The 25,840-nt window shown below is 40.7% G+C and overlaps 1 protein-coding gene across 2 annotated transcripts; it reads left to right on the forward strand.

Annotated features, from left to right (window-relative positions):
* The first annotated feature begins 11,000 nt into the window (after nucleotides 1–11,000).
* MARCKS (myristoylated alanine rich protein kinase C substrate) lies at nucleotides 11,001–17,008 on the forward strand. 2 transcript variants are annotated; one of them, XM_031012006.3, is made up of 2 exons: nucleotides 11,001–11,530; nucleotides 13,370–17,008. In XM_031012006.3, the coding sequence occupies exons 1-2, from the start codon at nucleotides 11,429–11,431 to the stop codon at nucleotides 14,264–14,266; spliced, it is 999 nt and encodes a 332-aa protein (XP_030867866.1). In that variant the 5' UTR covers nucleotides 11,001–11,428; the 3' UTR covers nucleotides 14,267–17,008. The 2 variants fall into 2 exon arrangements, with proteins under 2 accessions (XP_030867866.1, XP_030867865.1); XM_031012005.3 differs by lacking the exon at nucleotides 11,001–11,530 and adding an exon at nucleotides 12,939–13,059.
* Nucleotides 17,009–25,840: the final 8,832 nt, after the last annotated feature.

Consider the following 25,840-nt stretch of genomic DNA (forward strand, 5'->3'; position numbering starts at 1 on the left):
AATTTTTTTAAATTATAAAATATCTTGGAATTCTTCAGTCTTTTCTCTATAAAGTATATTTATTGGGTCTATATTAAAAACTTGTAACTACTAGTTCTTTATTGGGAGGCAAATTAAAACAATTATAAGGAAGAGTTTAATAAATCATCATTCAGTGATCCAAACTGGTCCTCTGTCTAGAGATTATGGTGACAGATTGTAAACAGCCTTGGAAGTCAGGCAGGGAGGGTTAGATCCCAGGCAACTAGAAGCCAATTTTTGATCAGAGATGTGACAAGAGAGATATTTGTGGCATTGAATGCCCTGGAGAGGGGAATGATGACCTAGGAGGTAATTCAGGCAGAAAATATCAAGAACTTTGACTTGAGTTTTAGTCCTTGGAAGGGAGAAAATACCAGAGATGTTCGAAAGGAAAATAAATCAACACAACTTGACAAGGATAATCCATGAGGTGTTCTGAGCTGATAACAAATTATACAGTGAGAATTCCAGTCTTCTCCTTGATACTCAATTATTTTTATATTTAGTAAAGTCTAATCAATAGGAATTTTAGAGAAAAAAGGAACATAATGTAATATATGCCTGAGATGTGACAGATGATGGAGGTGAAAAGAGGTTTATAAACTAAACAAATGGGCAAAAACTTCAGGGTTTGTTTTATTTTATTTTTTGTTTTACATTCTAATTGGTAGTGGAGTGTTTAACCATACTGAAACCTAAGGAGGCCTTATACCTGGTTCTATTCTTAGCCTGAAAAATGGAGAGAAATGAGTCTAAAATGTCTCCAAGAAAGCTGAAGAAATCATCAGGGGAGAAAGGAAGAGAAGGAAGGGAAGGAAAGGAAGGGAAGGAAATCATCAGCTTTCCTGGAGACATTTTGGACTCATTGTAAAGTATCTTGAGTGGAAAGTGTAAGACATGGTACACTAGATCACTCAGAAGATGAGCTGGTTTAGATGGGAAAACAATAACCTGACTTTAAGAAAGTGGTGAGAAATATACGAGCAGCAATTACCAGATCAGTACGGAGACAATGGAAAATACAGAGCTGGAATTTCAGTTAGCCATTAGGATAGGAAATTCTGATGGTTGTGTCATTGGCATAAAAGCAATATTTAAAGCAATGAGAAAAAAATCCAAAGTCAATTGAAAACTTGCCTTAAGTATCTTTTCCTCAATATTGGAGACGAGTTGAGTGTGGTGATGCATGCCTGTTGACTCAGCTACTCAAGAAGATGAGTAGCTTGAGCCCCGGAGTTTGAGGCTGCAGCGAGCTATGATTAGGCCTGTGAATAGCCGCTGCACTCCAGCTAGGCAACATAGCAAAAAGCCATCTAAAAAAAATACACACACGCACACACACTGGAGAGGAAGGGGAGTGGAAGACATGTAGAAGAGGCAGAGACCTCAGCATAGGGCAGTGACAAAGTCCCTGTCTGTCCCAGCAGACCACAAGATACTGGCTGGTCTGGGTAGCTATAGTTGAGATTGGGAATTTTTTTGTTTTTAGATGAGGTCTCTCTCTGTTGCCCAGGCTGGAGTGCAGTGGCGTGATCTCCGCTCACTGCAACCTCCGCCTCCCAGGTTCAAGCGATTCTCCTGCCTCAGCCTCCTGAATAGCTGGGATTATAGGCGCGTGCCACCACACCTGGCTAATTTTTTTATTTTTAGTAGAGACAGGGTTTCACCATGTTGGTCAGGCTGGTCTCGAACTCCTTACCTCATGATCTGCCTGCCTCGGCCTCCCAAAGTGCTGGGACTACAGACGTGAGTCACCGAGCCCGGCCTGTAGTTGGGATTTTAAGCAAATTATTTAACAGCCTTATAACTGGGAATTCACCTAATTGATCTAATTGATCTCTGAATTTACTGTGGCTATTAAATAAAATAATATATACAATAGTGATTGAAATTTTAAAACTGTCAAGTATTTACACCTACAATCAAAATGTAAATCAAATTCCAACTGTAGCCTTAATGGAAGAATGTCACATTTTCATCACTCCCTACATTCTCAGCCATGAGTCCCCTCCATCCCAGGAATCCTTACAGTTTTCTCACAGTGGCACTGTGAAGGGCTGTACCTTCTTATCTCTGATCTCATCTCTCAGCCACATCTCACATCTGGATTCTCTTTCCAACTGTAACATTCTCTCCCTTTCTCTACACCCTACTTTACCTACATTCCAAAAAGCTTCACTCTGCTCTAAGCAGCACTCACACTTTTGCCCCAGGAAAGGTAGAGGTAAGTTTTTGGCACAACTTAACCATTTATGTTTTTATTCAGTTGTCCAAAAATATGTTTTGTGATGACAATATTCTGGATAAAGTTACTAAGGATGTTTCCAGATTCAAGAATCTGACCTGTCAGATTCTGTTTGTGTGTGTGTGTGTTTCTTTGAATGCTAATTCCCATCTTGCAGATGTAGCCCTAAATACTTCTCTTACAACAGATAAAGTTTAATATTTAATATATTTCAGACAATTTTTAGCGTATCTTGATCATTTTTGTAACCTTCACAAAAACTGGAAACATCCCATAAAATTCTTAACTTTATCTGAGGCAGTATGATATAGTCAGGGAAACAGTGTCACAGCTTTGGAATTATCAAGAGCTGGACTGAGAGCCCAGTCCAGACCACTTATGAGCAGCATAAACTTGAGCATGTTATGTTATGCCTCAGGGATTTGATTTACAAAGAAAATGGGAGTAATGGTTTCTATTTTATAAGATTACTGTAGGGATTCAAATATGTAATGGAGGCAAATCACTGTACGCCAGTGCCTGGTATAAAGTAGGTACTTAATAAATATCTGCTGAGCAAATGAAGTCCTTCCCAGTCATCTCATCACAAAACCTAATAGAGTGTTGAAGGCACTGAAAAGTCCGTCAGACTGGAGGGGCGCTTACTAAAGTTCTACTTTAGCAGTAGCTTAATAAAAACTTTCTATTTATTGATTGCAACAAGTTCTTTCTAAGAGTTTAATACATCTTTTTCTAAAACTGCATTGTTATTTGGAATAAAGAGAAGTGTTTGATTTTATGCTTTAATTTCTAGAACCACAGATTAGTTCAAATAGCTCATTTCAGCCACTGTTTAAATCTCCTTTTTAATATCAGAAAGTATTTATGACCAAGGAAGCAATGAAAAATTACCCCTTGTATGGTCCCTATACTCATCATGCCGAAGATTCAACTTTTTCTATGTGAATGTTTTACCTCCACTTCTGGTCTGCCAGTTAAGAACAATGAGAAAAGTGACTAGGTAACTCTATAAGACCAGGAACCTGATCGCCTGATCCTTTTAATGAAAACTTTGATTGCTTTTCTTTATTTACTTGCCTCTTATCTCTGAGAACAAAGTTGGAAAGGGAATTATCCCTGTGCCCTCCCCAATCTTCCACCTTCATTCTATTCTTCCAAAAGCTTATATGGAAACTTTTCAGCCTGTCCCTGGAGGATAAATATTGCAAATTTTGAGAAATGCTACTATGGTTAAGTTTTGATTCAAAATTTCTGGAGAAAACTTTTTCTTTAAAGATTTTCCTACTTTTTGTTTATTTGTCTCTAATATTATGTCCTACTCTTTGATTACTCTTTCAAATATTAAAAAATCTTGGCCAGGCATAATGGCTCACATCTGTAATCCCAGCACTTTGGGAAGCTGAGATGAAAGATTTGCTTGAGCCCAGGAGTTAGAGACCAGTCTGGGTAACATAGGGAGACCCTGTTTCTACAACAAATGCAAAAATTAGCCGGACATGGTGGTATATGCCTATAGTTCCAGCTCCTGGGGAGGCTGGGGAGGGGGTGAGAGGATCATTTAGGCCCAGGAGTTAGATCAGCCTGGGCAACAGAGCAAGACCCTGTCTCAAAAAAAAAAAAGAATATATATACATATATATATATATATATATATTTGAGTGTGTGTGTGTGTGTTTGTATATGTATATATATGTGTATGTGTGTGTATATGTATATATATGTGTATGTGTGTGTATATGTATATATGTGTATGTGTGTGTATATATGTATATATGTGTGTGTGTATATATATATGTATATACATGTGCGTGTGTGTGTGTATATATATATATATATATATATATGTATGGTTATTTCAATTGGTGTGCCTGAATAGCAGTGACCAAAAAATACACTCTTCTTTATAGTGGCTTTGTAGTGATCACCTGTTCCGACCATGTGGAGATCTAACATGCCAGAAACGTCACTCCTGTTGTAGATGTGTTAGTTCTTGATTCTTCAGACAGATAAGCAGTGACTCTGATGTTTCCTAATTATGAAAGAATCTTTCTATTTGAGTACTACTGGATAGTTAATAAAGAACACTAAAGCAAAGTCTAAAAGTAAAGAAGCTTGCAGTTTTAGTATCAATTTTAAAAACTAATAAAGCTCCTACTACAGGCTGGGGGCAGTGGCTCATGTCTGTAATCCCAGCATTTTGAGAGGCTAAGGTGGGAGAATCACTTGATCCCAGGAGTTCGGGACCAGTCTGGGCAACATAGTGAGACCCTGTCTCTATTTTTTAATTAAAAAAAAAAACTCCAACTACATATAAGGTTCTGTGCCTATTACAACCATTTGAGCTCTTATTAGATTCCTAGATGGCAGATAGACTTCAATGAACAACGGCTAACATACTATTGAACTTTATTTTCCAAACCTTCCTGAACATCAATTTCCAAATCTGTAAAATGGGAAAATGATACAAGTTCAGGTTCTGTTGGAAGGGTGAAACACAAGCCTAGTGAACTCACACAGTGCTGTCCCTGGTACAGAGTAGGTTATCTTCCCTCCCTCCTCCTCTTTATGCATATCTGTATGAAATAATATAGGATTAACTGACATTGTGCTTTGTAATAGCACTGCCTTTTAATCTATATTCTATTTTTGTGCGAATATTGACTTATAGATATAACACAAATTGGGCATAGGTTAAAAGAGTGAATGGCTGGTAATATTAAAGAGGATTGTAGAAAGATATATTTGATATATTGATTAAGCATCCTTGAGATTTATCAACCTCAAATGGGCCCTCATTACTGCTCTAAAGTTTTACCATGCCCAAAAGTCTCAATCCTATGCCTCCCAGTCATTATTCCACACCTTCTATAAGGTCATCAAACTGCAACTCTCCCTTTTCTTCTTTCCTCTTAGCTGAATAGAAACCATCAGAGGGAAACTTTCTCATCTTCCCACCAGCAAATCTATAGCCATCCTCTCGTTCTCTCATTACAGAATATTTTAAAAAGCAGAATGTCTTTTCAAACCCAATTTCTCAGCATGTGCCCTATATCCCCATCCCTTCCTGCCTTCTCAGAAATGTTTTTCCATTCTTTATTCCTTTTCCTCTTGTATCTCCATTTTCCTTTCTACTGTATTAGTTTCCAGATCAGTTAAACATGCTCTGATGCCTTCCATCCAAGACAGCATAACACAAGCCAAAAAAACATTAAGTGGGTTGAGCATTCCTTACCTGAAATTCTTGGGACCAGAAGTGTTTCAGATTTCAGATTTTTTTGAATTTTGGAATGTTTTCATATACATAATGAGATATCTTGGGGATGAGAACCCAAGTCTAAGCGACATTTATTTATGTTTCAAATATACTTATAAACATAGCCTGAATATAATTTCATACAATATTTTAAATAATATTGTGCATGAAACAAAATTTGTGTACATTGAAATTTATGTACATTGTGAAAAAAATTTGTGTACATTGAACTACTTTAGTACCCTTTGTGGTGTGCTTGCATGGGGGAATCTGGACGTGCAAAGAAAACATATATTGCAGCTGACAGGGGCTGGGGGGATGTTTTTTCTCCTTGGAGACACTGAATAAACTGTGTGTCATGTATGTGTGTTTTTACCATAACCCCTCACATGAGGCTAGATGTGGAATTTTCCACTTGTGGTGTCATATTAACACTCAAAAATTTCAGATTTTGGATTTCAGATGTTCCCATCAGGGATGCTCAACCTGTCCCAGCCCTCTCCAGCTACTGCCTTGTCTCCCTAAACCTTTACTGAGTCCAGCTTTATAAAGAGGTGACTATGCCATCATCTTCTTCGTCTTCCATTTTATCCTCAACACATGAAATCCAGCTTCCACTCTCAACATACTACAAAAACTGCTCTGGAGCCTGTATCCAGTAGTTTCTGTCCTACAACATGCAATGGAAACGTCTCAGTATTTCATTTGAACACTCAACAGCATTTGACAAAACTCACTACTCCTCCTTGAAACACTGTCTTTATTGATTTTCCTGACCCCACACTCTCCTGGCTTTCTGTCTACTCTTTGAGAATTCCTTCTCAGTCTTCTTTGCCATCTTGGCTCCTTTTCTACGGATCCTCTGAGAGCAGAAATTACTCAGGGCATCATTCTGTAATCTCTTATCTTTTGCATTTTCCTGTGACTTGGCTTCTAAAAATATTTTCATGTGGAATGATCACAAATCAGTATTTACATTCAAAACTGTAGTTTGAACTTCAGACTTACATCTGTGAACTTCACTCTTCTACTGAGACGTTTTATAGGAATCTGAAAATATGTTCTAACTCATCTCTCTACCTTCCTCCCAAATCCATGCTGAACTCGTCCTCCTCATGGGCTTTGCTATGTCCTCCATCTGAACACAGCTCTTCACCTCTTTACCTGACTAATGCCTACTCTTCCTTTAGGTTTCCACTTAAATGTTACTTATTTCAAAAGGCCTTCTTTAACCCTCCTAACGAAATTATACTATCTTATAGCACAAAATAGGACTTCAAATGGTCACATGTACTCCCTATTTTCGTTAAGAGTACATGTGACGGTTTAAAGTTATATTTCAGTCTGTGATCTCATTGTTAAATGCTGGCTTCTCCCCTCTCTTGTTAGGCTAGAAGCATTTGAGTGAGCCATCTGCATTATTAATTCCCTCACCTCTTCAAATCTGCTCAAAGTTTGTCTTCTCATTGAGGCCTTTCCCAGCCTATATGGAATTACATCTCAACTCTCCCCTGAACTCCCATCTCCCTTATTTTGCTTTAGTTTCCCCCACCACTCCACCCCTCCACCCCTCCCACAACACTTACAGACTTCTAACATTTCATATAATTTGCTGACTTACATTTTTTTAACTTGTGCTTTTCTCCCCACCCAAGAATGTATGCTTTATAAAGATTTCTTGTCTGTTTTGTTCACTGACATATCCCAAATGCCCACTACATGATAGGAGTTCAATAAATGCTTGCCGAATGAACTGAGGGGCTATGTCTGTTTTCCTCCCCACCACACTGCAAGCTAATCAATTTCTGTGGAATTAAATTTCAAGTAGCATAAAATCTAAGATGAAGGATGGAGCAGAACACTGCCTGCACAGTGGGATTGCATATGTTGTGAATGCATGAATGCTTCCAGGTGAAAAAGGCGTATTTAATTTGGAATCTACAAAGTGGCTGTCATCTTTTGTATTGTTTTTTAAGCACACAGTTAATCTTGTTTTTCTTTCTTTCTTCACATATTAAGAAGTTTTAAGAAATAATAATACAAATGTAAGCTGCATGAGAGGAAAGACCATGTCCATATTTGTCCCTGGTGTAAGCTGATGTCTAAAGCCTTTTTCCTCGCACTTAGGAGGACCTTAATAAATACTTTAAGAATGAATGACTGACCTACTGAGTGAATCTGTGCCATCAAGGGAAGATGGCAGCACTGGCAGTGGTGGAAAAAGTCAGGACTCAGAATCATCAAGGGGGCTCAGCTCTATTCGTGGCTCTACCATCTGAGAAATCTGGCAACGCTCTGGTGCCTATTTCTTCAACGTTGAGAGGGGGAAGCCAGGTGCTCCAGTTCAACTTCACTAGATGATCTTCTAAATTGGAAGCCCCTGAGGTCAGAGACTGAGTTTATATTGTTCAATGATATGAAAACAAGATCTAGATTATTGTGTTTGGCACACTGGGCCCTCAAGATTTTGTGGAATGGTCTCTAAAATTCTTTCCAGCGCTAACATTTTGCAGAAAAATAACAGGTCTCTTAAATAAATTGCTCTTTTTTTCTAAAAAAAAAAAAAAACCTATACACAGATTATTATTATCTTGCAAATATGTTAGGGCAGGGTGAAAGGGGAGTACAAATAAAAAATAAATGACCGTTTCTTCCTGCTGATTTGGTTACAGACACCGGTTTTACATTTTCACTATGAACTCTTGGGTTCTTTAGTCATATTTATATAAACACTTTCGGCGCTTTATTTGAAACCTTTAACTCTGCGTGTGAGCACACCAAACTCCTGAGGAGCCACACTTGCACTGTACTGCTTCCCTACTAGTTCCACGTTCTTGGCCTTCCTTCCCTGTCATTATGCAGGTTTTCAAGAAGAACCACAACCGTTTCCCATTTCCCAGCCCGTTCTTCCTCACCCATCCTCCGCCGGGACCCCCTTCCCTATAAGCTGAAGAAATCCCCTGCTTGGACGACGCTAGTCGCTGGGGGAGGTTGGGGAAAGGGTGGCCCAGCCCTCAGCGGCCGCCGGCAGCGCCCCCAAGGAGCCTCCGCCTGCCACTTGCTGGGGACTGTCGGCTTTCCAGCTACCGTAGAATGCGCTTGCGTATCAAAAAGAAATCATCTTTCTACTGTAAACTAGAGACCGAGACCGCTCGTGAGGAGGGAATCTATGTGTTTACACTTTTTTTTTTTTTTTTTTTTTTTTTTTGCCCGGGAGCTGCTGCGGGAATTGATTGGCTCCCTTGCGCCCCTGACGCTGGGACTGTCCCCCCGCCCGCACCCCGCCCGCACCCCGCCCCCTCGCGCGGCCATCTGCTTCGCAGTCTGTCTCCCAGTCTCTCACTCGGCCCCTCTCCCCTCCACCCCTCCCAGCCCCCGTCTCCCCCACCGTCACCCACCAGCGCCGGCTCCGCCTCTTCCCCCTCCCCGGCCCAGTGCTCCGAATCTTCCCCGGCCGTTGCCAGGGAGACCAGCCGATACCAGGCAAATAGGCGTACCAGAAAGAAAAGGGGGGAAAGCTACACGGCAGCCTGGTAACAAAGGAGCAATAAAAGCAGCCCCCAAATGGAGGGCTAAGGACGCGTCTGGGAGAAAATCTGAAAGCGAGCTAGCAGTCACCCCAATTTAAAATAGGAGGGGGATGCGGAGGAAGGGGCATGATTCACGTTGGGGGTGGGGGGAAATCAACAGCCTTAAATGGGCTTTTGGGAATCGCCTGGATGGTGGTGTCGGATCAGCCCAGTTGGCTTTTCAAGTTGGAACTGCTAATACAAGGGATTTGCGTCCATCCTGGCGGCTGGGGTCGTGGGCCAGGCCAGCGGGCTCTCTTAAGGGTAATAACACGTTTGCTGGCAAGATGCATTTCTACGGAAACGTCTTTACATCAGCTCTGGGGAATATGACCATGGTCGAATAATGCATCTGAAGGAACTGGACAGTGAGAAGACGAAGCTTCACGTAACAATGTTCAGCTTGGTGATTTTTAAAGCAACGCTTGAACAAAGAGTTACTGGCTTGAACCAACCGTCTTTTTCACTCAGAGTGTGACCTATTTCCCTACAATGAGCAGAAAATAAAACTGTTTGAGAATTCAGAGCCAGCACCAGGAGAAATGAACCATTCCCTCGACTGCTTCTCACCTTCGTAAGCGAAAGATTATTCCTTGCAAGATCACCAAATGTAAACGAGAAAAGGTGGTCTGATTTTGCCACGAGTGAAAACTTTGGGAAGAAGATGCTTATTAAGCTGTTTCCTTGGTTCCCCTCACCCCCCATATTTTAAGTCAGTGCCTTGTCTCTCACGCACAAAATGCGTCTGGTACTTCGGTGGCAAGGAGTGCAGTGACAGATGGAGGTATCCTGTGTACCATTATAGAAGCTTTTCCTCTAACCCAAGTTAGACTTGGAGAGCTCAGGGATCTTGCTATCTCTCAACATACAGAACATTTCTCCTTAGAACTGCAATCCGGTTTAGAATGTCATCGTTGCTGCTGCCTCCCTTCCTTTCAGGAGCACATTCGCCTGCGTGCGCACTCACACACTCACACGTTCAAAGAGTCCATTCGATTCTGGCAGTAGGCTGAAAACGATCCATATTGACGCGAATAACATCCCAACTGTAAATATGGATTCGTCTACTTGAGGCTGTGTCTTATTTCACCACAGAGGAAAATTATGTCATTTAAAACAGTGATAAAACGCGAAGAGTTTCGATCTTCTGTAAATGGCTCTCACTTTGAATTGTGGGGAAAAAAAATCACTAATTGGGAATAGCCAGAGAAGGGGGAATTTGTTGAGCGCCCAAGGCCAATCTCAAAATATTTTATTTCATGCCAATGTGGGAGAGGGAAGGGAGTGTGGCTTCGCTGTTTGCCGCTTTTGCATTTTCCACATCTGGCCTACAGACCTAATTCTAACTTGCGATCTCGCTTGATGAAATTCGATCTTCGTGGTTTAAATACCTTTCAATTTGGGACGATTTAACCATTGCAGCAGTTGAAAAAACAAACCCTGAGCATTATCTGTAAAACCAATATGGAAAAAGAAAGAAAGAAAACATGCTGCAAACACACAAATCGCAACCATTGTTTTTAACACTCGCATACACACACATACACATAAACACACGGAAAGATGGGGGAGGGGAGCGAGTGGAGAGAGAGACACACGGATATAGACCGACGAGAGTCAATGCGAGTCAAGTTAACGCTTTCTCCGCCCCATGCACAAGTACCCCCCTCCCGTGTTAATTAATTCCAAACAAAGCAAGCCAATCAAGAAATGCATTATTATTTTCAAGCAGAGAGAGACGAGTGCCATGTATTTTTTAATTGATTTATTTATTTGGAGTACATTAATTCTCGGTCTGAGGCTGATTTTCAAACCGTTTGCAAAGCGCGGCTCCATTGTTCGCCAGGCGCGCAGACCCCGCCCCCTGCTTTGTGTGCGGCGCGCGGATTGGCCGACGCGCGCGGGGGCCGCGTCAGCGCCCGCGAGCCCATTCATCTGTGCACTTGGGCGTTGGACCCCGCATCTTATTAGCAACCAGGGAGATTTCTCCATTTTCCTCTTGTCTACAGTGCGGCTACAAATCTGGGATTTTTTTATTACTTCTTTTTTTTTCGAACTACACTTGGGCTCCTTTTTTTGTGCTCGACTTTTCCACCCTTTTTCCCTCCCTCCTGTGCTGCTGCTTTTTGATCTCTTCGACTAAAATTTTTTTATCCGGAGTGTATTTAATCGGTTCTGTTCTGTCCTCTCCACCACCCCCACCCCCCTCCCTCCGGTGTGTGTGCCGCTGCCGCTGTTGCCGCCGCCGCTGCTGCTGCTGCTCGCTCCGTCGTTACACCAACCCGAGGCTCTTTGTTTCCCCTCTTGGATCTGTTGAGTTTCTTTGTTGAAGAAGCCAGCATGGGTGCCCAGTTCTCCAAGACCGCAGCGAAGGGAGAAGCCGCCGCGGAGAGGCCTGGGGAGGCGGCTGTGGCCTCGTCGCCTTCCAAAGCGAACGGACAGGTAAATTCTACCTGTGGTTGTGGTCATTTATTTGGTGTCTTTCTCTCCTTCCCTCCTGGTGGCTCCCAAGGCTCATTCGTGGAGAGGAGTGTGGCTGGATTCGAGTCTGAAAGTTGAATGGAAATGGATAGCCTAAATTGTGGATTTTTCATAGCCGGGGTCTCCCCCCACACCAAAGGAGTGGTTCCTTAGAATCCTGGAGAATTCTTGAGTAGACGGGAGGAAAGGAGTGATAAATCGTCTAAAATGGCGTGGTTTGGAGATTGGCAGAACGTGACTAGCTAGGTGCCCTCCTCCCCCGCCCCCAGCCAGGTTGCATTTGTGTTTGGGGGCACAATGGTGTTTGGGTGGCTCTCGGGTTTGTTGTCGAAGCTGGATTGTCTTCGAGATTTCTGAACTGGTGGTGTGATTGTGTGTGGCGGGAGGGGGGGAGTCGGGAAAGGGGGGCGCAATGGGGATGGTGGTGGAGAAAGGCGAGGAGGGAAGGGCTGTCTTATTGTATGCCGCGGCGGCGTGCCCTGGGTTCTTGGAAAGGTGGCTGGCTGGGGCCAGACAGACGGCTTCGGTACCTTTTGATGAGGCTTTCCCACTGTCCTAAATCTTTATTCGTAGCTGTCTGTGGAATTACACACCCATTTGATTTTTAAATGGTATCTGTGGGGTGGGAACACTCCGTGGGCCATTTAAGAACCTTTCCAGATGGTCCAAAAGAGGCGGTTCGTGCCTTTCGGTCGGGATTGTTCTTGTGCGTGGCGCCTCGACCACCCGCGGGGGGCCGCCCGGCGCTGCCTGGACCCAGGCAGATAGCCACGATTGGGTGGACCCGAGAGGTCGGCCATGTGTGGCTGCTTCGCAAACACTGGGCACCCACCACGCCTCTTTTCCTAGAGAAGAGATCGTGTCGCTTCGCCTGCTCTAACCTACTGGGGAAAGCGAGGTCTGCCAAGAGGCTTTAAACCCGTTAAAAATGCAAAATGAGCCGCCGAGGCGCGCCCAGGCTTCGCAGAATCGCAGGGGAAGGTGGGCGTGGAAGCAGAGGCGAGACCTCAGAAATAATGGGTTTCCCCCTGCCTTGTTGGTTTCAGCCCGACCGGCAGGCCAGGAAACCACCTGAGCTTTGTTTGCGGACTGTTGGGCTGCGCGATCCGGGCTCGGGGGCGCCTCGGCCTGCGGGCAGGGCCCGGCTGGGCAGGGCGGGGTGGCCCGGCGACTCCGCCCCTCCTCGCCTGCCTGCGCCCAACGCGGCGCGGTGGAGGCGCAGCGCCCCCTGCCGGTGCCAAAGGCCTGGGTGGGCGCAGGAGCTCGGAGGGCCCCGCGCGGGCGCTCCTGGCTCGAGTGCTGTGATCCCCCTGGGAATTCCTGGTATTTTTGAAGAGGCCTTTATGTATTTAGGGCGAAAGAGGGATGTGAAACGTAGGCGCGAACCACCAGCTCTGGCGCTGTGCCTTCTTCCAAAGGGCGTTTGCTGTGTCAAGTAGTCCGTGGCACCTTTTTTCCCCCAAGCCCCCGATAAAGCGAGGGCTGGCATGGTTAGCCTTTGCTTGCTACGTTTCGGACTTCGTCTTTAGGGCACTTGCTGAATGGCTGGGAGGCCATTGCCGTACTTGGGGGCTACAGTTGTGTTTTGGGGGGGTCTCCAGGCAGCGGTGCCCATTTCCTTGTTCGTGGGGCTCTCTTCTGGGCATCCACCCGCGCCTCCCTTCCCGCAACGGTGGGGGTGGGGTCTCGATGGCCACAGGGGCCTTAGGGGGAAGCGGGGCACTCCCGGTCCAGGGCTGGGGGCGGGAATGGCGGCGCCCCGGCCGCTTCAGTGACGCTCCCGCTTTCTCTGCCCCTTAGGAGAATGGCCACGTGAAGGTAAACGGCGACGCTTCGCCCGCGGCCGCCGAGTCGGGCGCCAAGGAGGAGCTGCAGGCCAACGGCAGCGCCCCGGCCGCCGACAAGGAGGAGCCCGCGGCCGCCGGGAGCGGGGCGGCGTCGCCCTCCGCGGCCGAGAAAGATGAGCCGGCCGCCGCCGCCGCCCCCGAGGCCGGGGCCAGCCCGGTAGAGAAGGAGGCCCCCGCGGAAGGCGAGGCTGCCGAGCTCGGCTCGCCCACGGCCGCGGAGGGAGAGGCCGCGTCGGCCGCCTCCTCGACGTCTTCGCCCAAGGCCGAGGACGGGGCCACGCCCTCGCCCAGCAACGAGACCCCGAAAAAAAAAAAGAAGCGCTTTTCCTTCAAGAAATCTTTCAAGCTGAGCGGCTTCTCCTTCAAGAAGAACAAGAAGGAGGCTGGAGAAGGCGGTGAGGCTGAGGCGCCCGCTGCCGAAGGCGGCAAGGACGAGGCTGCCGGGGGCGCAGCTGCGGCCGCCGCCGAGGCGGGCGCGGCCTCCGGGGAGCAGGCAGCGGCGCCGGGCGAGGAGGCGGCAGCGGGCGAGGAGGGGGCGGCGGGTGGCGACCCGCAGGAGGCCAAGCCCCAGGAGGCCGCTGTCGCGCCAGAGAAGCCGCCCGCCAGCGACGAGACCAAGGCCGCCGAGGAGCCCAGCAAGGTGGAGGAGAAAAAGGCCGAGGAGGCCGGGGCCAGCGCCGCCGCCTGCGAGGCCCCCTCCGCCGCCGGGTCCGGCGCGCCCCCGGAGCAGGAGGCAGCCCCCGCGGAGGAGCCCGCGGCCGCCGCAGCCTCGTCAGCCTGCGCAGCCCCCTCACAGGAGGCCCAGCCCGAGTGCAGTCCAGAAGCCCCCCCAGCGGAGGCGGCAGAGTAAAAGAGCAAGCTTTTGTGAGATAATCGAAGAACTTTTCTCCCCCGTTTGTTTGTTGGAGTGGTGCCAGGTACTGGTTTTGGAGAACTTGTCTACAACCAGGGATTGATTTTAAAGATGTCTTTTTTTATTTTACTTTTTTTTAAGCACCAAATTTTTTTTTTTTCTCCTCTCCCCACAGATCCCATCTCAAATCATTCTGTTAACCACCATTCCAACAGGTCGAGGAGAGCGTAAACACCTTCTTCCTCTGCCTTGTTTCTCTTTTATTTTTTATTTTTTCGCATCAGTATTAATGTTTTTGCATACTTTGCATCTTTATTCAAAAATGTAAACTTTCTTTGTCAATCTATGGACATGCCCATATATGAAGGAGATGGGTGGGTCAAAAAGGGATATCAAATGAAGTGATAGGGGTCACAATGGGGAAATTGAAGTGGTGCATAACATTGCCAAAATAGTGTGCCACTAGAAATGGTGTAAAGGCTGTCTTTTTTTTTTTTTAAGAAAAGTTATTACCATGTATTTTGTGAGGCAGGTTTACAACACTACAAGTCTTGACTAAGAAGGAAAGAGGAAAAAAGAAAAAACACCAATACCCAGATTTAAAAAAAAAAAATGATCATAGTCTTAGGAGTTCATTTAAACCATAGGAACTTTTCACTTATCTCATGTTAGCTGTACCAGTCAGTGATTAAGTAGAACTACAAGTTGTATAGGCTTTATTGTTTATTGCTGGTTTATGACCTTAATAAAGTGTAATTATGTATTACCAGCAGGGTGTTTTTAACTGTGACTATTGTATAAAAACAAATCTTGATATCCAGAAGCACATGAAGTTTGCAACTTTCCACCCTGCCCATTTTTGTAAAACTGCAGTCATCTTGGACCTTTTAAAACACAAATTTTAAACTCAACCAAGCTGTGATAAGTGGAATGGTTACTGTTTATACTGTGGTATGTTTTTGATTACAGCAGATAATGCTTTCTTTTCCAGTCGTCTTTGAGAATAAAGGAAAAAAATCTTCAGATGCAATGGTTTTGTGTAGCATCTTGTCTATCATGTTTTGTAAATACTGGAGAAGCTTTGACCAATTTGACTTAGAGATGGAATGTAACTTTGCTTACAAAAATTGCTATTAAACTCCTGCTTAAGGTGTTCTAATTTTCTGTGAGCACACTAAAAGCGAAAAATAAATGTGAATAAAATGTACAAATTTGTTGTGTTTTTTTATGTTCTAATAATGCTGAGACTTCTAGGTCTTAGGTTAATTTTTAGGAAGATCTTGCATGCCATCAGGAGTAAATTTTATTGTGGTTCTTAATCTGAAGTTTTCAAGCTCTGAAATTCATAATCCGCAGTGTCAGATTACGTAGAGGAAGATCTTACAACATTCCATGTCAAATCTGTTACCATTTATTGGCATTTAGTTTTCATTTAAGAATTGAACATAATTATTTTTATTGTAGCTATATAGCATGTCAGATTAAATCATTTACAACAAAAGGGGTGTGAACCTAAGACTATTTAAATGTCTTATGAGAAAATTTCATAAAGCCATTCTCTTGTCATTCAGGTCCAGAAACAAATTTTAAACTGAGTGAGAGTCTATAGAATCCATACTGCAGATAGGTCATGAAATGTGACCAAATGTGTTTCAAAAATTGATGGTGTATTACCTGCTATTGTAATTGTTTAGTGCTTGGCTAATTTCCAAATTATTGCATAATATGTTCTACCTTAAGAAAACAGGTTTATGTAACAAAGTAATGGTGTTGAATGGATGATGTCAGTTCATGGGCCTTTAGCATAGTTTTAAGCATCCTTTTTTTTTTTTTTTTGAAAGTGTGTTAGCATCTTGTTACTCAAAGGATAAGATAGACAATAATACTTCACTGAATATTAATAATCTTTACTAGTTTACCTCCTCTGCTCTTTGCCACCCAATAACTGGATATCTTTTTCTTCAAAAGACCCTAAACTGATTGAAATTTAAGATATGCATCAAAAACCATTATTTCATTTAATGCACATCTGTTTTGCTGTTTTTGAGCAGTGTGCAGTTTAGGGTTCATGATAAATCATTGAACCACATGTGTAACAACTGAATGCCAAATCTTAAACTCATTAGAAAAATAACAAATTAGCTTTTGACACGCATTCTTAATTGGAATAATGGATCAAAAATAGTGGTTCATGACCTTACCAAACACCCTTGCTACTAATAAAATCAAATAACACTTAGAAGGGTGTGTATTTTTAGTTAGGGTTTCTTGATCTTGGAGGATGTTTGAAAGTTAAAAATTGAATTTGGTAACCAAAGGACTGATTTATGGGTCTTTCCTATCTTAACCAACGTTTTCTTAGTTACCTAGATGGCCAAGTACAGTGCCTGGTATGTAGTAGGACTCAGTAAAAAAGTGGATTTTTAAAAATAACTCCCAAAGTGAATAGTCAAAAATCCTGTGTAGCAAACTGTTATATATTGCTAAGTTTGTTCTTTTAACAGCTGGAGTTTATTAAGATGCATTATTTTGATTTTATTCACTGCCTAAAACACTTTGGGTGGTATTGATGGAGTTGGTGGATTTTCCTCCAAGTGATTAAATGAAATTTGACGTATCTTTTCATCCAAAGTTTTGTACATCATGTTTTCTAACGGAAAAAAATGTTAATATGGCTTTTTTGTATTACTAAAAATAGCTTTGAGATTAAGGAAAAATAAATAACTCTTGTACAGTTCAGTATTGTCTATTAAATCTGTATTGGCAGTATGTATAATGGCATTTGCTGTGGTTACAAAATACTTCCTCTGGGTTATAATAATCATTTGATCCAATTCCTATTGCTTGTAAAATAAAGTTTTACCAGTTGATATAATCAAGCCTGCTAAAATAGGATTTTTTTACAAATTTTATTTTAAAATGCAAATATTTTTAGAGAAAATTTTTAAATCTTAAGTGTTAAAGGTAAGCATTCAGTTTAAGAGATTTAAATGATATGCTTGGCATTATATTTAACAAATAAAATTATATCCATCGAAGGTGAGTTGTATGCCCCCAAGCCAATTAAAAATTTTAATGATAGAACTTGATAATATATTTGAGAAACAACGCAATTTTTTTATCATATGAATATAAACATATCTTTTCAATTAAAGTTAAGGATTTGGAGTAAGGTACTTTTCACAGCCATATATATATATCTATGTATGTTTATTTATTTACTTCTAGGCAGGTGTCTTACTATGTTGCCCAGGCTGGTCTTGAACTCTGGGCTCAAACGATCCTTCTGCCTCGGCCTCCCAAAGTTCTAGGATTACAGGCATGAGCCACCACACATCCCTGGACATGCAGTCATATTTTTTAGATAGATCCTTGATTAGCAGTTGGTAGGGGAGTATAGTTTAATGTAGCCTCAGTCAAGTTTGAAAATTTTTTAAAGTATTTAAGTAAGAGATCTATTAGATTTTAACTTCCCTTTAATCATTCACTGCAAATTGAGCATTTTTTTCCCCTCTCCATATCCTATGAAAGTAGAGTGTGCCACACAGGAATTTTAAAATGCTTTTAATCTGTAAATGTTCCAGTCCCCCCTGTTGGGGATTCAAGTTCCAGCACTCTTTTTAAATTATACTCAAGAATGCTATTCTGAAAATGGAAAATAAATACTTTTAAAAGGTTTGGTGTCAATTTCAACAACTTTAGGATTTCCTATACGTTTTCAATATTTTAGAAGTATTCAATAGATATACTTGGGTGTAGTTGACTAAAACTGATGAGATTATCTTTTTTTCTATTTTACCTTTAGTAACATGCCAATCACTAATGAATTATAAAAAGCAATCTTTTCAGTGTTACTTGTTTACATATGTTCTTCATTTAAGTTGTAGGTAGGTGAAACAGAGATCAATTTTTTGTCTGGAATTTATTCAACCCAAAAGGTTCTCTGAAATTCCTCTTTCAGAGACATATGGAAATCACTCCTTATTTATAGTTATGGCTCATATTTAAGAAAAAATGATAATACATAGTTTGATCTCTTGCCTAATACTTTGAGTGATAATGACTTACTGTAAGCCATACCTTTTCTCAAAAGATGAGGATTTGGCATCATTTAGAAAAACTGTCTTCTGGATAATAGGCATTTCTTGTTAAATTCTAAAAATACTTTGAATCTTAAAAGCATCAACTAAATTAATGAATAAACCTTTCAAGACCACTGTAAGGGAAGCCCCATATTTAGATATATAAGTTGTATTTCATTCTTTTTTTTTTTTTTTTTTTTTTTTTGAGGCGAAGTCTCGCTCTGTGGCCCAGGCGGGAGTGCAGTGGCGCAATCTCGGCTCACTGCAAGCCCCGCCTCCCGGGTTCACGCCATTCTCCTGCCTCAGCCTCCCGAGTAGCTGGGACTACAGAGTTGTATTTCATTCTTAAGAAAGAAAATTCTTTATAGATTGGTGTTGAAAATGTAAATGAAACATTTTTTTTAATTTTTGCTTATGAGACTTGAAATTTGAATGTTCAAAAATAAACTGTGTAACTCTTTATAGAATTCTGGGGTAATTATGGTCTCAAACTCCACATTACAAAGTTAACAACCATCTAGTATCAAAATATGAGCTTTTTTTTTTTTTTTTTTTTTTTTTTTGAGACAGGGTCTCACTCTTGCCCAGGCTGGAGTGCAGTTCACTGCAACCTCCTGGGTTCAAGCAATTCTTGTGCCTCAGCCTCCCAAATAGCTGGGATTACAGGCATGCACCACCATTCCCAGCTAATTTTTGTGTTCTTCGTAGAGACGGGGTTTTGCCATGTTGTCCAGGCTGGTCTCGAACTTCCAGCCTAAGCAGTCCGCCTACCTCTGCCTCCCAAAATTCTGGGATTAGAGGCGTGAGCCACCACGCCAAGACAAAATAGCATTCTTTATAAGCATTTTGTTTCAGGTCCTTGATAGAGGCTAAATGAAGTTACATACACAGCTAAGTGGCATAGTATGCCCTTGGAAATACAAGAAGGGAAAAAAAGTAAACCTTTTATAGTAATCAATTTAAATCTAAAGAATTTCATTTACAGACTGTAATGTTGAGAAAGCTAAATTAATGTTTGCATTGATTCTTTATAATGCTTACTAATGTGCAGTGTTGAAGTGCATTCAAGGAACAAGGTATTCAGCAATCCACTTCTGTAGTATTTTGCTTTCTCTGTAACAGGGTACTCTCCCTCTCCCCTTTTTCCTCCATCTCAATCCTCCAAACGGGTAATCCAATTACCCCAAAATGCTGCAAAAGTACTGCTTGAGGAAATGTTTGGAAGGATACTTCAACTATAAAAATAATTATTCTGAGATTCTATGTTGACTTTACTTAATAAGGATAATTTTACAGGAGACAATCAAAATTAAGGATGTGAAAAAGAGATCTAATTACAAGGAGTCTTGATAAAAACTTGACACTCCAAAAACCTTTTTTTTCCTATTTCAATGCCTTAAAATTATTTTTAAAACTGACATTTTCATTATTTGATTTCTTGACAATTCTTAAAGGTTACTTTGATGATTGTGGAAACTATCGTTCAGGGATATAGATGATAAGCCAAAATGCAAAGTTTTTAATCCTGTAGGTTTTGAGCCACTGTTGTGCTGCCAAATAAGTATACTCATTTGATGAGCATTTAAATCTACCTAATTAAACCTGTATGGATTAATTGTACTAAAATGAAAATCTGGGTAAGATACAACTGAGCCTGCCAAGAAATACAAGCAGTGGATGTTAATCATATTTTATGTTCCTGAAAAAGTAAAAAATTACTGATGCTGAAATACTCGTAACTACAATTCCTCCTCTCAGCATCAACTTTTAAGCAAAATGAAGTATTTATCTTTGTCACAAAATTTAGCAGCTGCAAATATGTAAGTATTGCAAAAATTTCTAGAAATCTGTATAAGCCCAGTTCTAGTTTTTGGTAAAATTGGGGCATAAGACTTTTTCTAGTGTTGTTTATAAATGAAATATGAGAGTATCTTTTTTACATTATTTATTTATTTATTTTTGAAATAGAGTCTCACTCTATCGCCCAGGCCAGAGTGCAGTGGTGCAATCATGGCTCACTGCTGCCTCGACCTCTGAGACTCAAGTGATCCTCCCACCTCAGCCTCCAAAGTAGCTGCGATTACAGGCGTGTACCACCATACCCAGCCAATTTTTTTATTTTTTTGTAGAGATGGGGTCTTGAACTCCTGGACTCAAGTGATCCTCCCACACTGGCCTCCCAAAGTGTTGAGATTACAGGTGTAAGCCACTGTGGCAACCTGAGAATATCTAGTACCACTGGTAAAGGAAAAATGAGAGTATCTTTGTCAATTGCTATTATTATAGCTTCTCTTTTTCCTTGGAAATGGTAAAAGGCAACAGAACTATCCATCACTTAGGATTTCAATAAATATAACAAATTTCAGTGGCATTTTTTCAGTTAGCATTACATGTTGCCTGCCTAAGAAGTAGGCACATGTTCTTCAGGTTTGAAATGTGAATTAAGGACTGTATATAGCGCTAGAATTCTGCACCTAGGTTATTAAATGTGTGGTGCAAAAAGGAAAGGGATTATTGGGGAGAGTTATAAATTGGAAGTCAAAGAAAGTCTTTGAAGCGAATCTTAGGTCAAATGACAGGTACCTGTATTTTTGAAAAGTGCCATCCAATAGAAATATAAAGTGAGCACATAATTTTAAAGTTATTTACTAGCCATATTTTTTTAAGGAAGAAGGAACAGCTGAAATTAACTTTAATAATCTAATTTAGTATATCCAAACTATCATTTCAACATGTAATCAATACAAAAACTAGTAACGAGATATCTTTCTTTTTTTCTTGCTAAGTCTTTGAAATCCAGTGTAATGTATACTTACAACACATCTCAGTTTGGATCAGCCACATTTCAAGTGTTTACTAGTTCATGTGTGACTACCATATTGGAGAAAATAGAACTATAGAATTAGTCTGAAAGTGAAGGAGTGGTTAGGATTGTTGGGCTGTGGACTTTGCAAAGTATAGCATGGTGATTAATGCCAGGAGCTTACAAAGTTTAGCTTTTGAGCCAATATTGAAGGTAACCATTTTAAGCAGTTTATATGGCATTGATATCACAAATAAACAGAGCAAGATTCTGAATGGACTTGTTATGAACTGAATTATGTCCCCACAAATTCCCACTAATGCCTTAACCCCCAGTACCTCAGAATGTGACTGTATTTGGAAAGAGAACTTTAAAGGTGATTAAGTTAAAATCAGGCCATTAGAGTGGGCCATGATCTAATCTGATTGGTGTCCTTATAATAAGAATAAGAAATTTGGGCATGAACCCATGGCCAAGATTGCCTTGTCTGTACTTCCACTCAGTCCCCAACCCCAACACCAGACTCTTGGATAATTTGGAAGCAAATTTCAGATTATAAATCTTTTCTTCTGTAACTATTTTAGGAAGTATTTTTAGAAGATAAAGACTCAACAAAACCCACAATACCATTAGCACACCTGCAAAAATGAAAACTTTCTTGTCATCATTAAATATCCAGCCAACACACAAATTTCTCCAATAATATTATTATTTTTTCACACTTTGTTGATTAAAATCTGAATCCAAATAACATTCTGTGATGGTTAATTTTATGTGTCAACTTGACTGGGTTAAGGGATAGCCAGATAGCTGGTAAAACATTTCTGGGTGGGTCTGTGAGAGAATTTTCAGAAGAGACTAGCATTTGAAGCAGTAAACTGAGTAGAGAAGAACCACCCTCATCAATATGGACAGGCATCATCCAATCTGTTAAGGGTTCCAATAGAAGAAAAAGAGAAGGGCAAATTCTCTCCCTCTTGGGGCTGGGACATCCATCTTCTCCTGACTTCATTGAGCTTTCAGACTCCAAGATTACACCAATGGCCCCAGTTTCTCTGGCCTTCGGACTCAGACTGAATTACAACATTGGCTTCCTTGGTTGTACAGCTTGCAGATGGGATGCTGTGGAACTTCTCACCCTCCATAATCATGTGAGCTGGCTTCCGTAACAAATTCCCTCTTATATACCCATATATATATCCTCTTGGTTCTGTTTCTCTGGAGAACGCTAATACACATCCATAAATTGCATCTGGTAAGCATATCTCCGAAGTGTCTTTAACCATGTCTTTATTTTTCCCTTGCAATTTATTTCTGCAAGAAACTAAATTGTTTGTTCTATAGTTTCCATGGTATGAATTTTGCTGATTGTACCTCATGCTGTAGTTTAGTACATTCCTTTGTCTTTTCTGTGTCTCTTGTGCTTTATATAAATTGATGAATAGATCTAGAGGCTTGATCAGATTCAGGTTCAAAAGATGAAATCATAGATAATAGTGTATATTTCAACCAGGAGGCACATAATATTTAGTTGTTTCTTTTCTGTGTTCTATTCAAAGTCATTGCTTTTTGCTTAGATTCATTAATTAAATCAGGATTGCCACATCTTGTTATTGTAATTATCATTCCTTTCTCATTTATCTACTCAGTTACTTTTTTTTTTAACTGCTCCTTGTGGAGCAGGGCTACCCATAGGCAGTGTGCCCACAATAGCTGATGCTCAGTTACTGTTTTAAATTTTTTCTTTCTTTTTAAAGACAGGGTCTAGATATGTTGCACAGGCTGGTCTCAAACTTCTGGGCTCAAGTGATCTGCCCATCGCAGCCTCCCAAAGTGCTGGGATTACAGGCATGAGCCACCACACCTGGCCTCTTCAGTTACTTTTATAAAGAGGAACTTTCTTTCATTATCACCCATTTGGTTGTTCAAAGTACAATTTTTTATGGAAAGACAGAAAAAATGTTTGTTTCTTTCCCTTTATTTACTGATTTTCAGAATAGTTAATTCTCTAGTATTCTCCAAAGGTGACTGATATGGTTTTGCTGTGTCCCCACCCAAATCTCATCTTGAATTCCCATGTATTATGTGATGGACTGGTGGAAGGTAATTGAATCATGGGGGAAGGTCTTTCCCGTGCTGATAGTGGATAAGTCTCACGAGATCTGATGGTTTTAAAAAAGGAGTTCCCCAGCACAAGCTCTTTTCCCTTGTCTGCTATCATGTGAGATGTGCCTTTCGCCTTCCACCATGATTGTGAGGCTTCCCCAGCCACACGTGGAACTGTAAGTCCAATTAAACCTTTCTTTTGTAAATTGCCCAGTCATGGGTATGTCTTTATCAACAGCATGAAAACAGACTTAATACAGTGACCAATGATTTTATTTGTTTGCTTAGTATCATTATTGACTCAGATTTAAACTTATTTTATGTAAGCAATATGTGATGCTCAAAATGATCCAAAGTAGATTGTCTTTTAAAGTTAATAATAGAACTCAGTAAGTAAAATCAGTTTAAATTTATGGAGATGATACTTGGGAATTTGCTAAAAGGTAAATGGAACTCAATATTTACTCAAATAAAATGGATTTACTTATAAGTGCTGTCACACGCCTAAATTTTAGTTGGGGTATCATGCTGAGAAGCCTTTCATTGTACACAATTTCAAAGAAATGGGAGTCATGGCAACTTTTTCTTACCTTCGAATTACTGCAATGTAGTTACATTTAAGTGTCATCAAACATTGATCAACATAACACATTACTCCATGTACTAAGAAAAATGTTTAGAAATTTACTAACATAAGGAGACTCAGCCATCAGCAGTCACTGGAGACATATATGTTGGCACTTGGTGAAGCAGTACACTAAATAGAACATGTTGGTCAATAGGCAATACTAATTAACTTAGCAAAATATTAAAACTTTTATCATAGAATATAGATCAAGAAATTGGCAATTTTTAAGGAAAAATTATACTCACTGCAGAGCCCAAAGTGTCCTTTGGCAGGATTACTTCACAGCTTTATATAAAAAAAGAATTTTTGAGGATGTTGGATTTAAGTGACCACGGGGTAACATTTCTTTCTAAGTAAACCACCAACTAGAGCTATTTATTTTAGTGTATTTGAGAAACTGGGAACCATTGGATGAGGCAATAGATCATCTAAAATAGGTAACATTTGAATAGAATTAAGGACTTCTGGTGAGATTATAATGAAAAAGAAGCCTATAGATTAAGGTCAGATTATACAATATTAATTATTAACTGGAAAAACAATTATGTTAACAATGCCATTTTCCTCCAGTCTCTGCGGTACTATCTAGCTAGTTCATTATTTGGCTTACCATATACAATGAATGTCTTTTTTTCCTTTTCTCATTTGCTTCCTGATATTTTGAAAGCATGAGTTGCTGCCGGGAAACAAGGGATACAGAAAAGACAGAGAAATGTATTAAGTGACAGTAGAAGACAGAGGAATGTATTAAATTACAGCAACTGCATATGTTTAAAAATTTTCAGAACATTTTAAATGAGAATTTTTATGTTAATTTAAAAATTAGTTGCTATATAGCTTCTAATTTAAAATTTTCACATGGTCTAGAAGCAAAATTTATTAGAACTCCAGTGATGAGTTTATTTAAAACAAACAAAAAATATACCAATACTAGTTTATTTTCCAAACTATAGTGAGAAGTTGTTATTCATATATCCGGATTTGAATTGTACATTTTTCAGCATTCTTACCACAGCACAAAGATTTTTTTCATGCTTGGTAATGTTTAGTGAACAGAAAGGACTTAATATAGCAATCAGTAAGAAAGAATTCTAGCTTTCTAGCTGTAGTATTATCATATGAAAAAAATTTTTTTTTCCTTGAGACAGAGTCTTACTTGCTCTGTCACCCAGGCTGTAGTGCAGTGGTGCCATCTCAGCCCACTGCAACCTCCACCTCCTGGGTTCAAGTGATTCTCATGCCTCGGCCTCCCAAGTAGCTGGGATTACAGGTGTGCATCACCATGCCAGGCTAATTTTTTTTTTTATTTTTAGTAGAGACAAGTTCTCACCATGTTGGAAAGACTGGTCTTGAACTCCTGACCTCAAGTGATCTGCCTGCCTCAGTCTCCCAAAGTGCTGGGATTACAGGCGTGAGCCACCATGCCGGGCTTGAAAAATATTTTCTGTAAAGCATTTCTACCATAACTTCTTGAGACTTAAAACACAGAGAAAAACATATTCATTGAGAAAATGCAGAGTTTTGATTTTTTTATTGTTTAGATCAAGAATACGAACATTGAAACCAATTACTCATAAAGGGTGCTTCCTCTAGACCTTCTTATTGTCCTGAATTCCTATTTCGTTAGCAAAAGTACATTTACATGAAATATATATATATATATTTCATATATATGAATCTGGCATAAATATGGATGCATACTTCCCATCATTAAAATTAGAATTCTTTAAACAAAACAAAATTTTCCTCTATTTTCAATTCTTGTCACTTCTGCCATTTGCTGCTTGAAGTCCTTAAAAAATATTATGTCTTCTGAATGCTTTCTAAGACTATGGAGAATAATGGTTGAATGAGGTTTAGAGTTGGCTAAAGGAGGACTTTTTTGACCAGAAGTTGATTCTCTGAAGTTTTTTGTGTGTCTTTAACTTGTTTTTTTCCACTGATTAATCTTT

The sequence above is a fragment of the Gorilla gorilla genome, chromosome 5, assembly GCF_029281585.2.
Source record: "Gorilla gorilla gorilla isolate KB3781 chromosome 5, NHGRI_mGorGor1-v2.1_pri, whole genome shotgun sequence".
NCBI classification, from domain to species: Eukaryota; Metazoa; Chordata; class Mammalia; order Primates; family Hominidae; genus Gorilla; species Gorilla gorilla.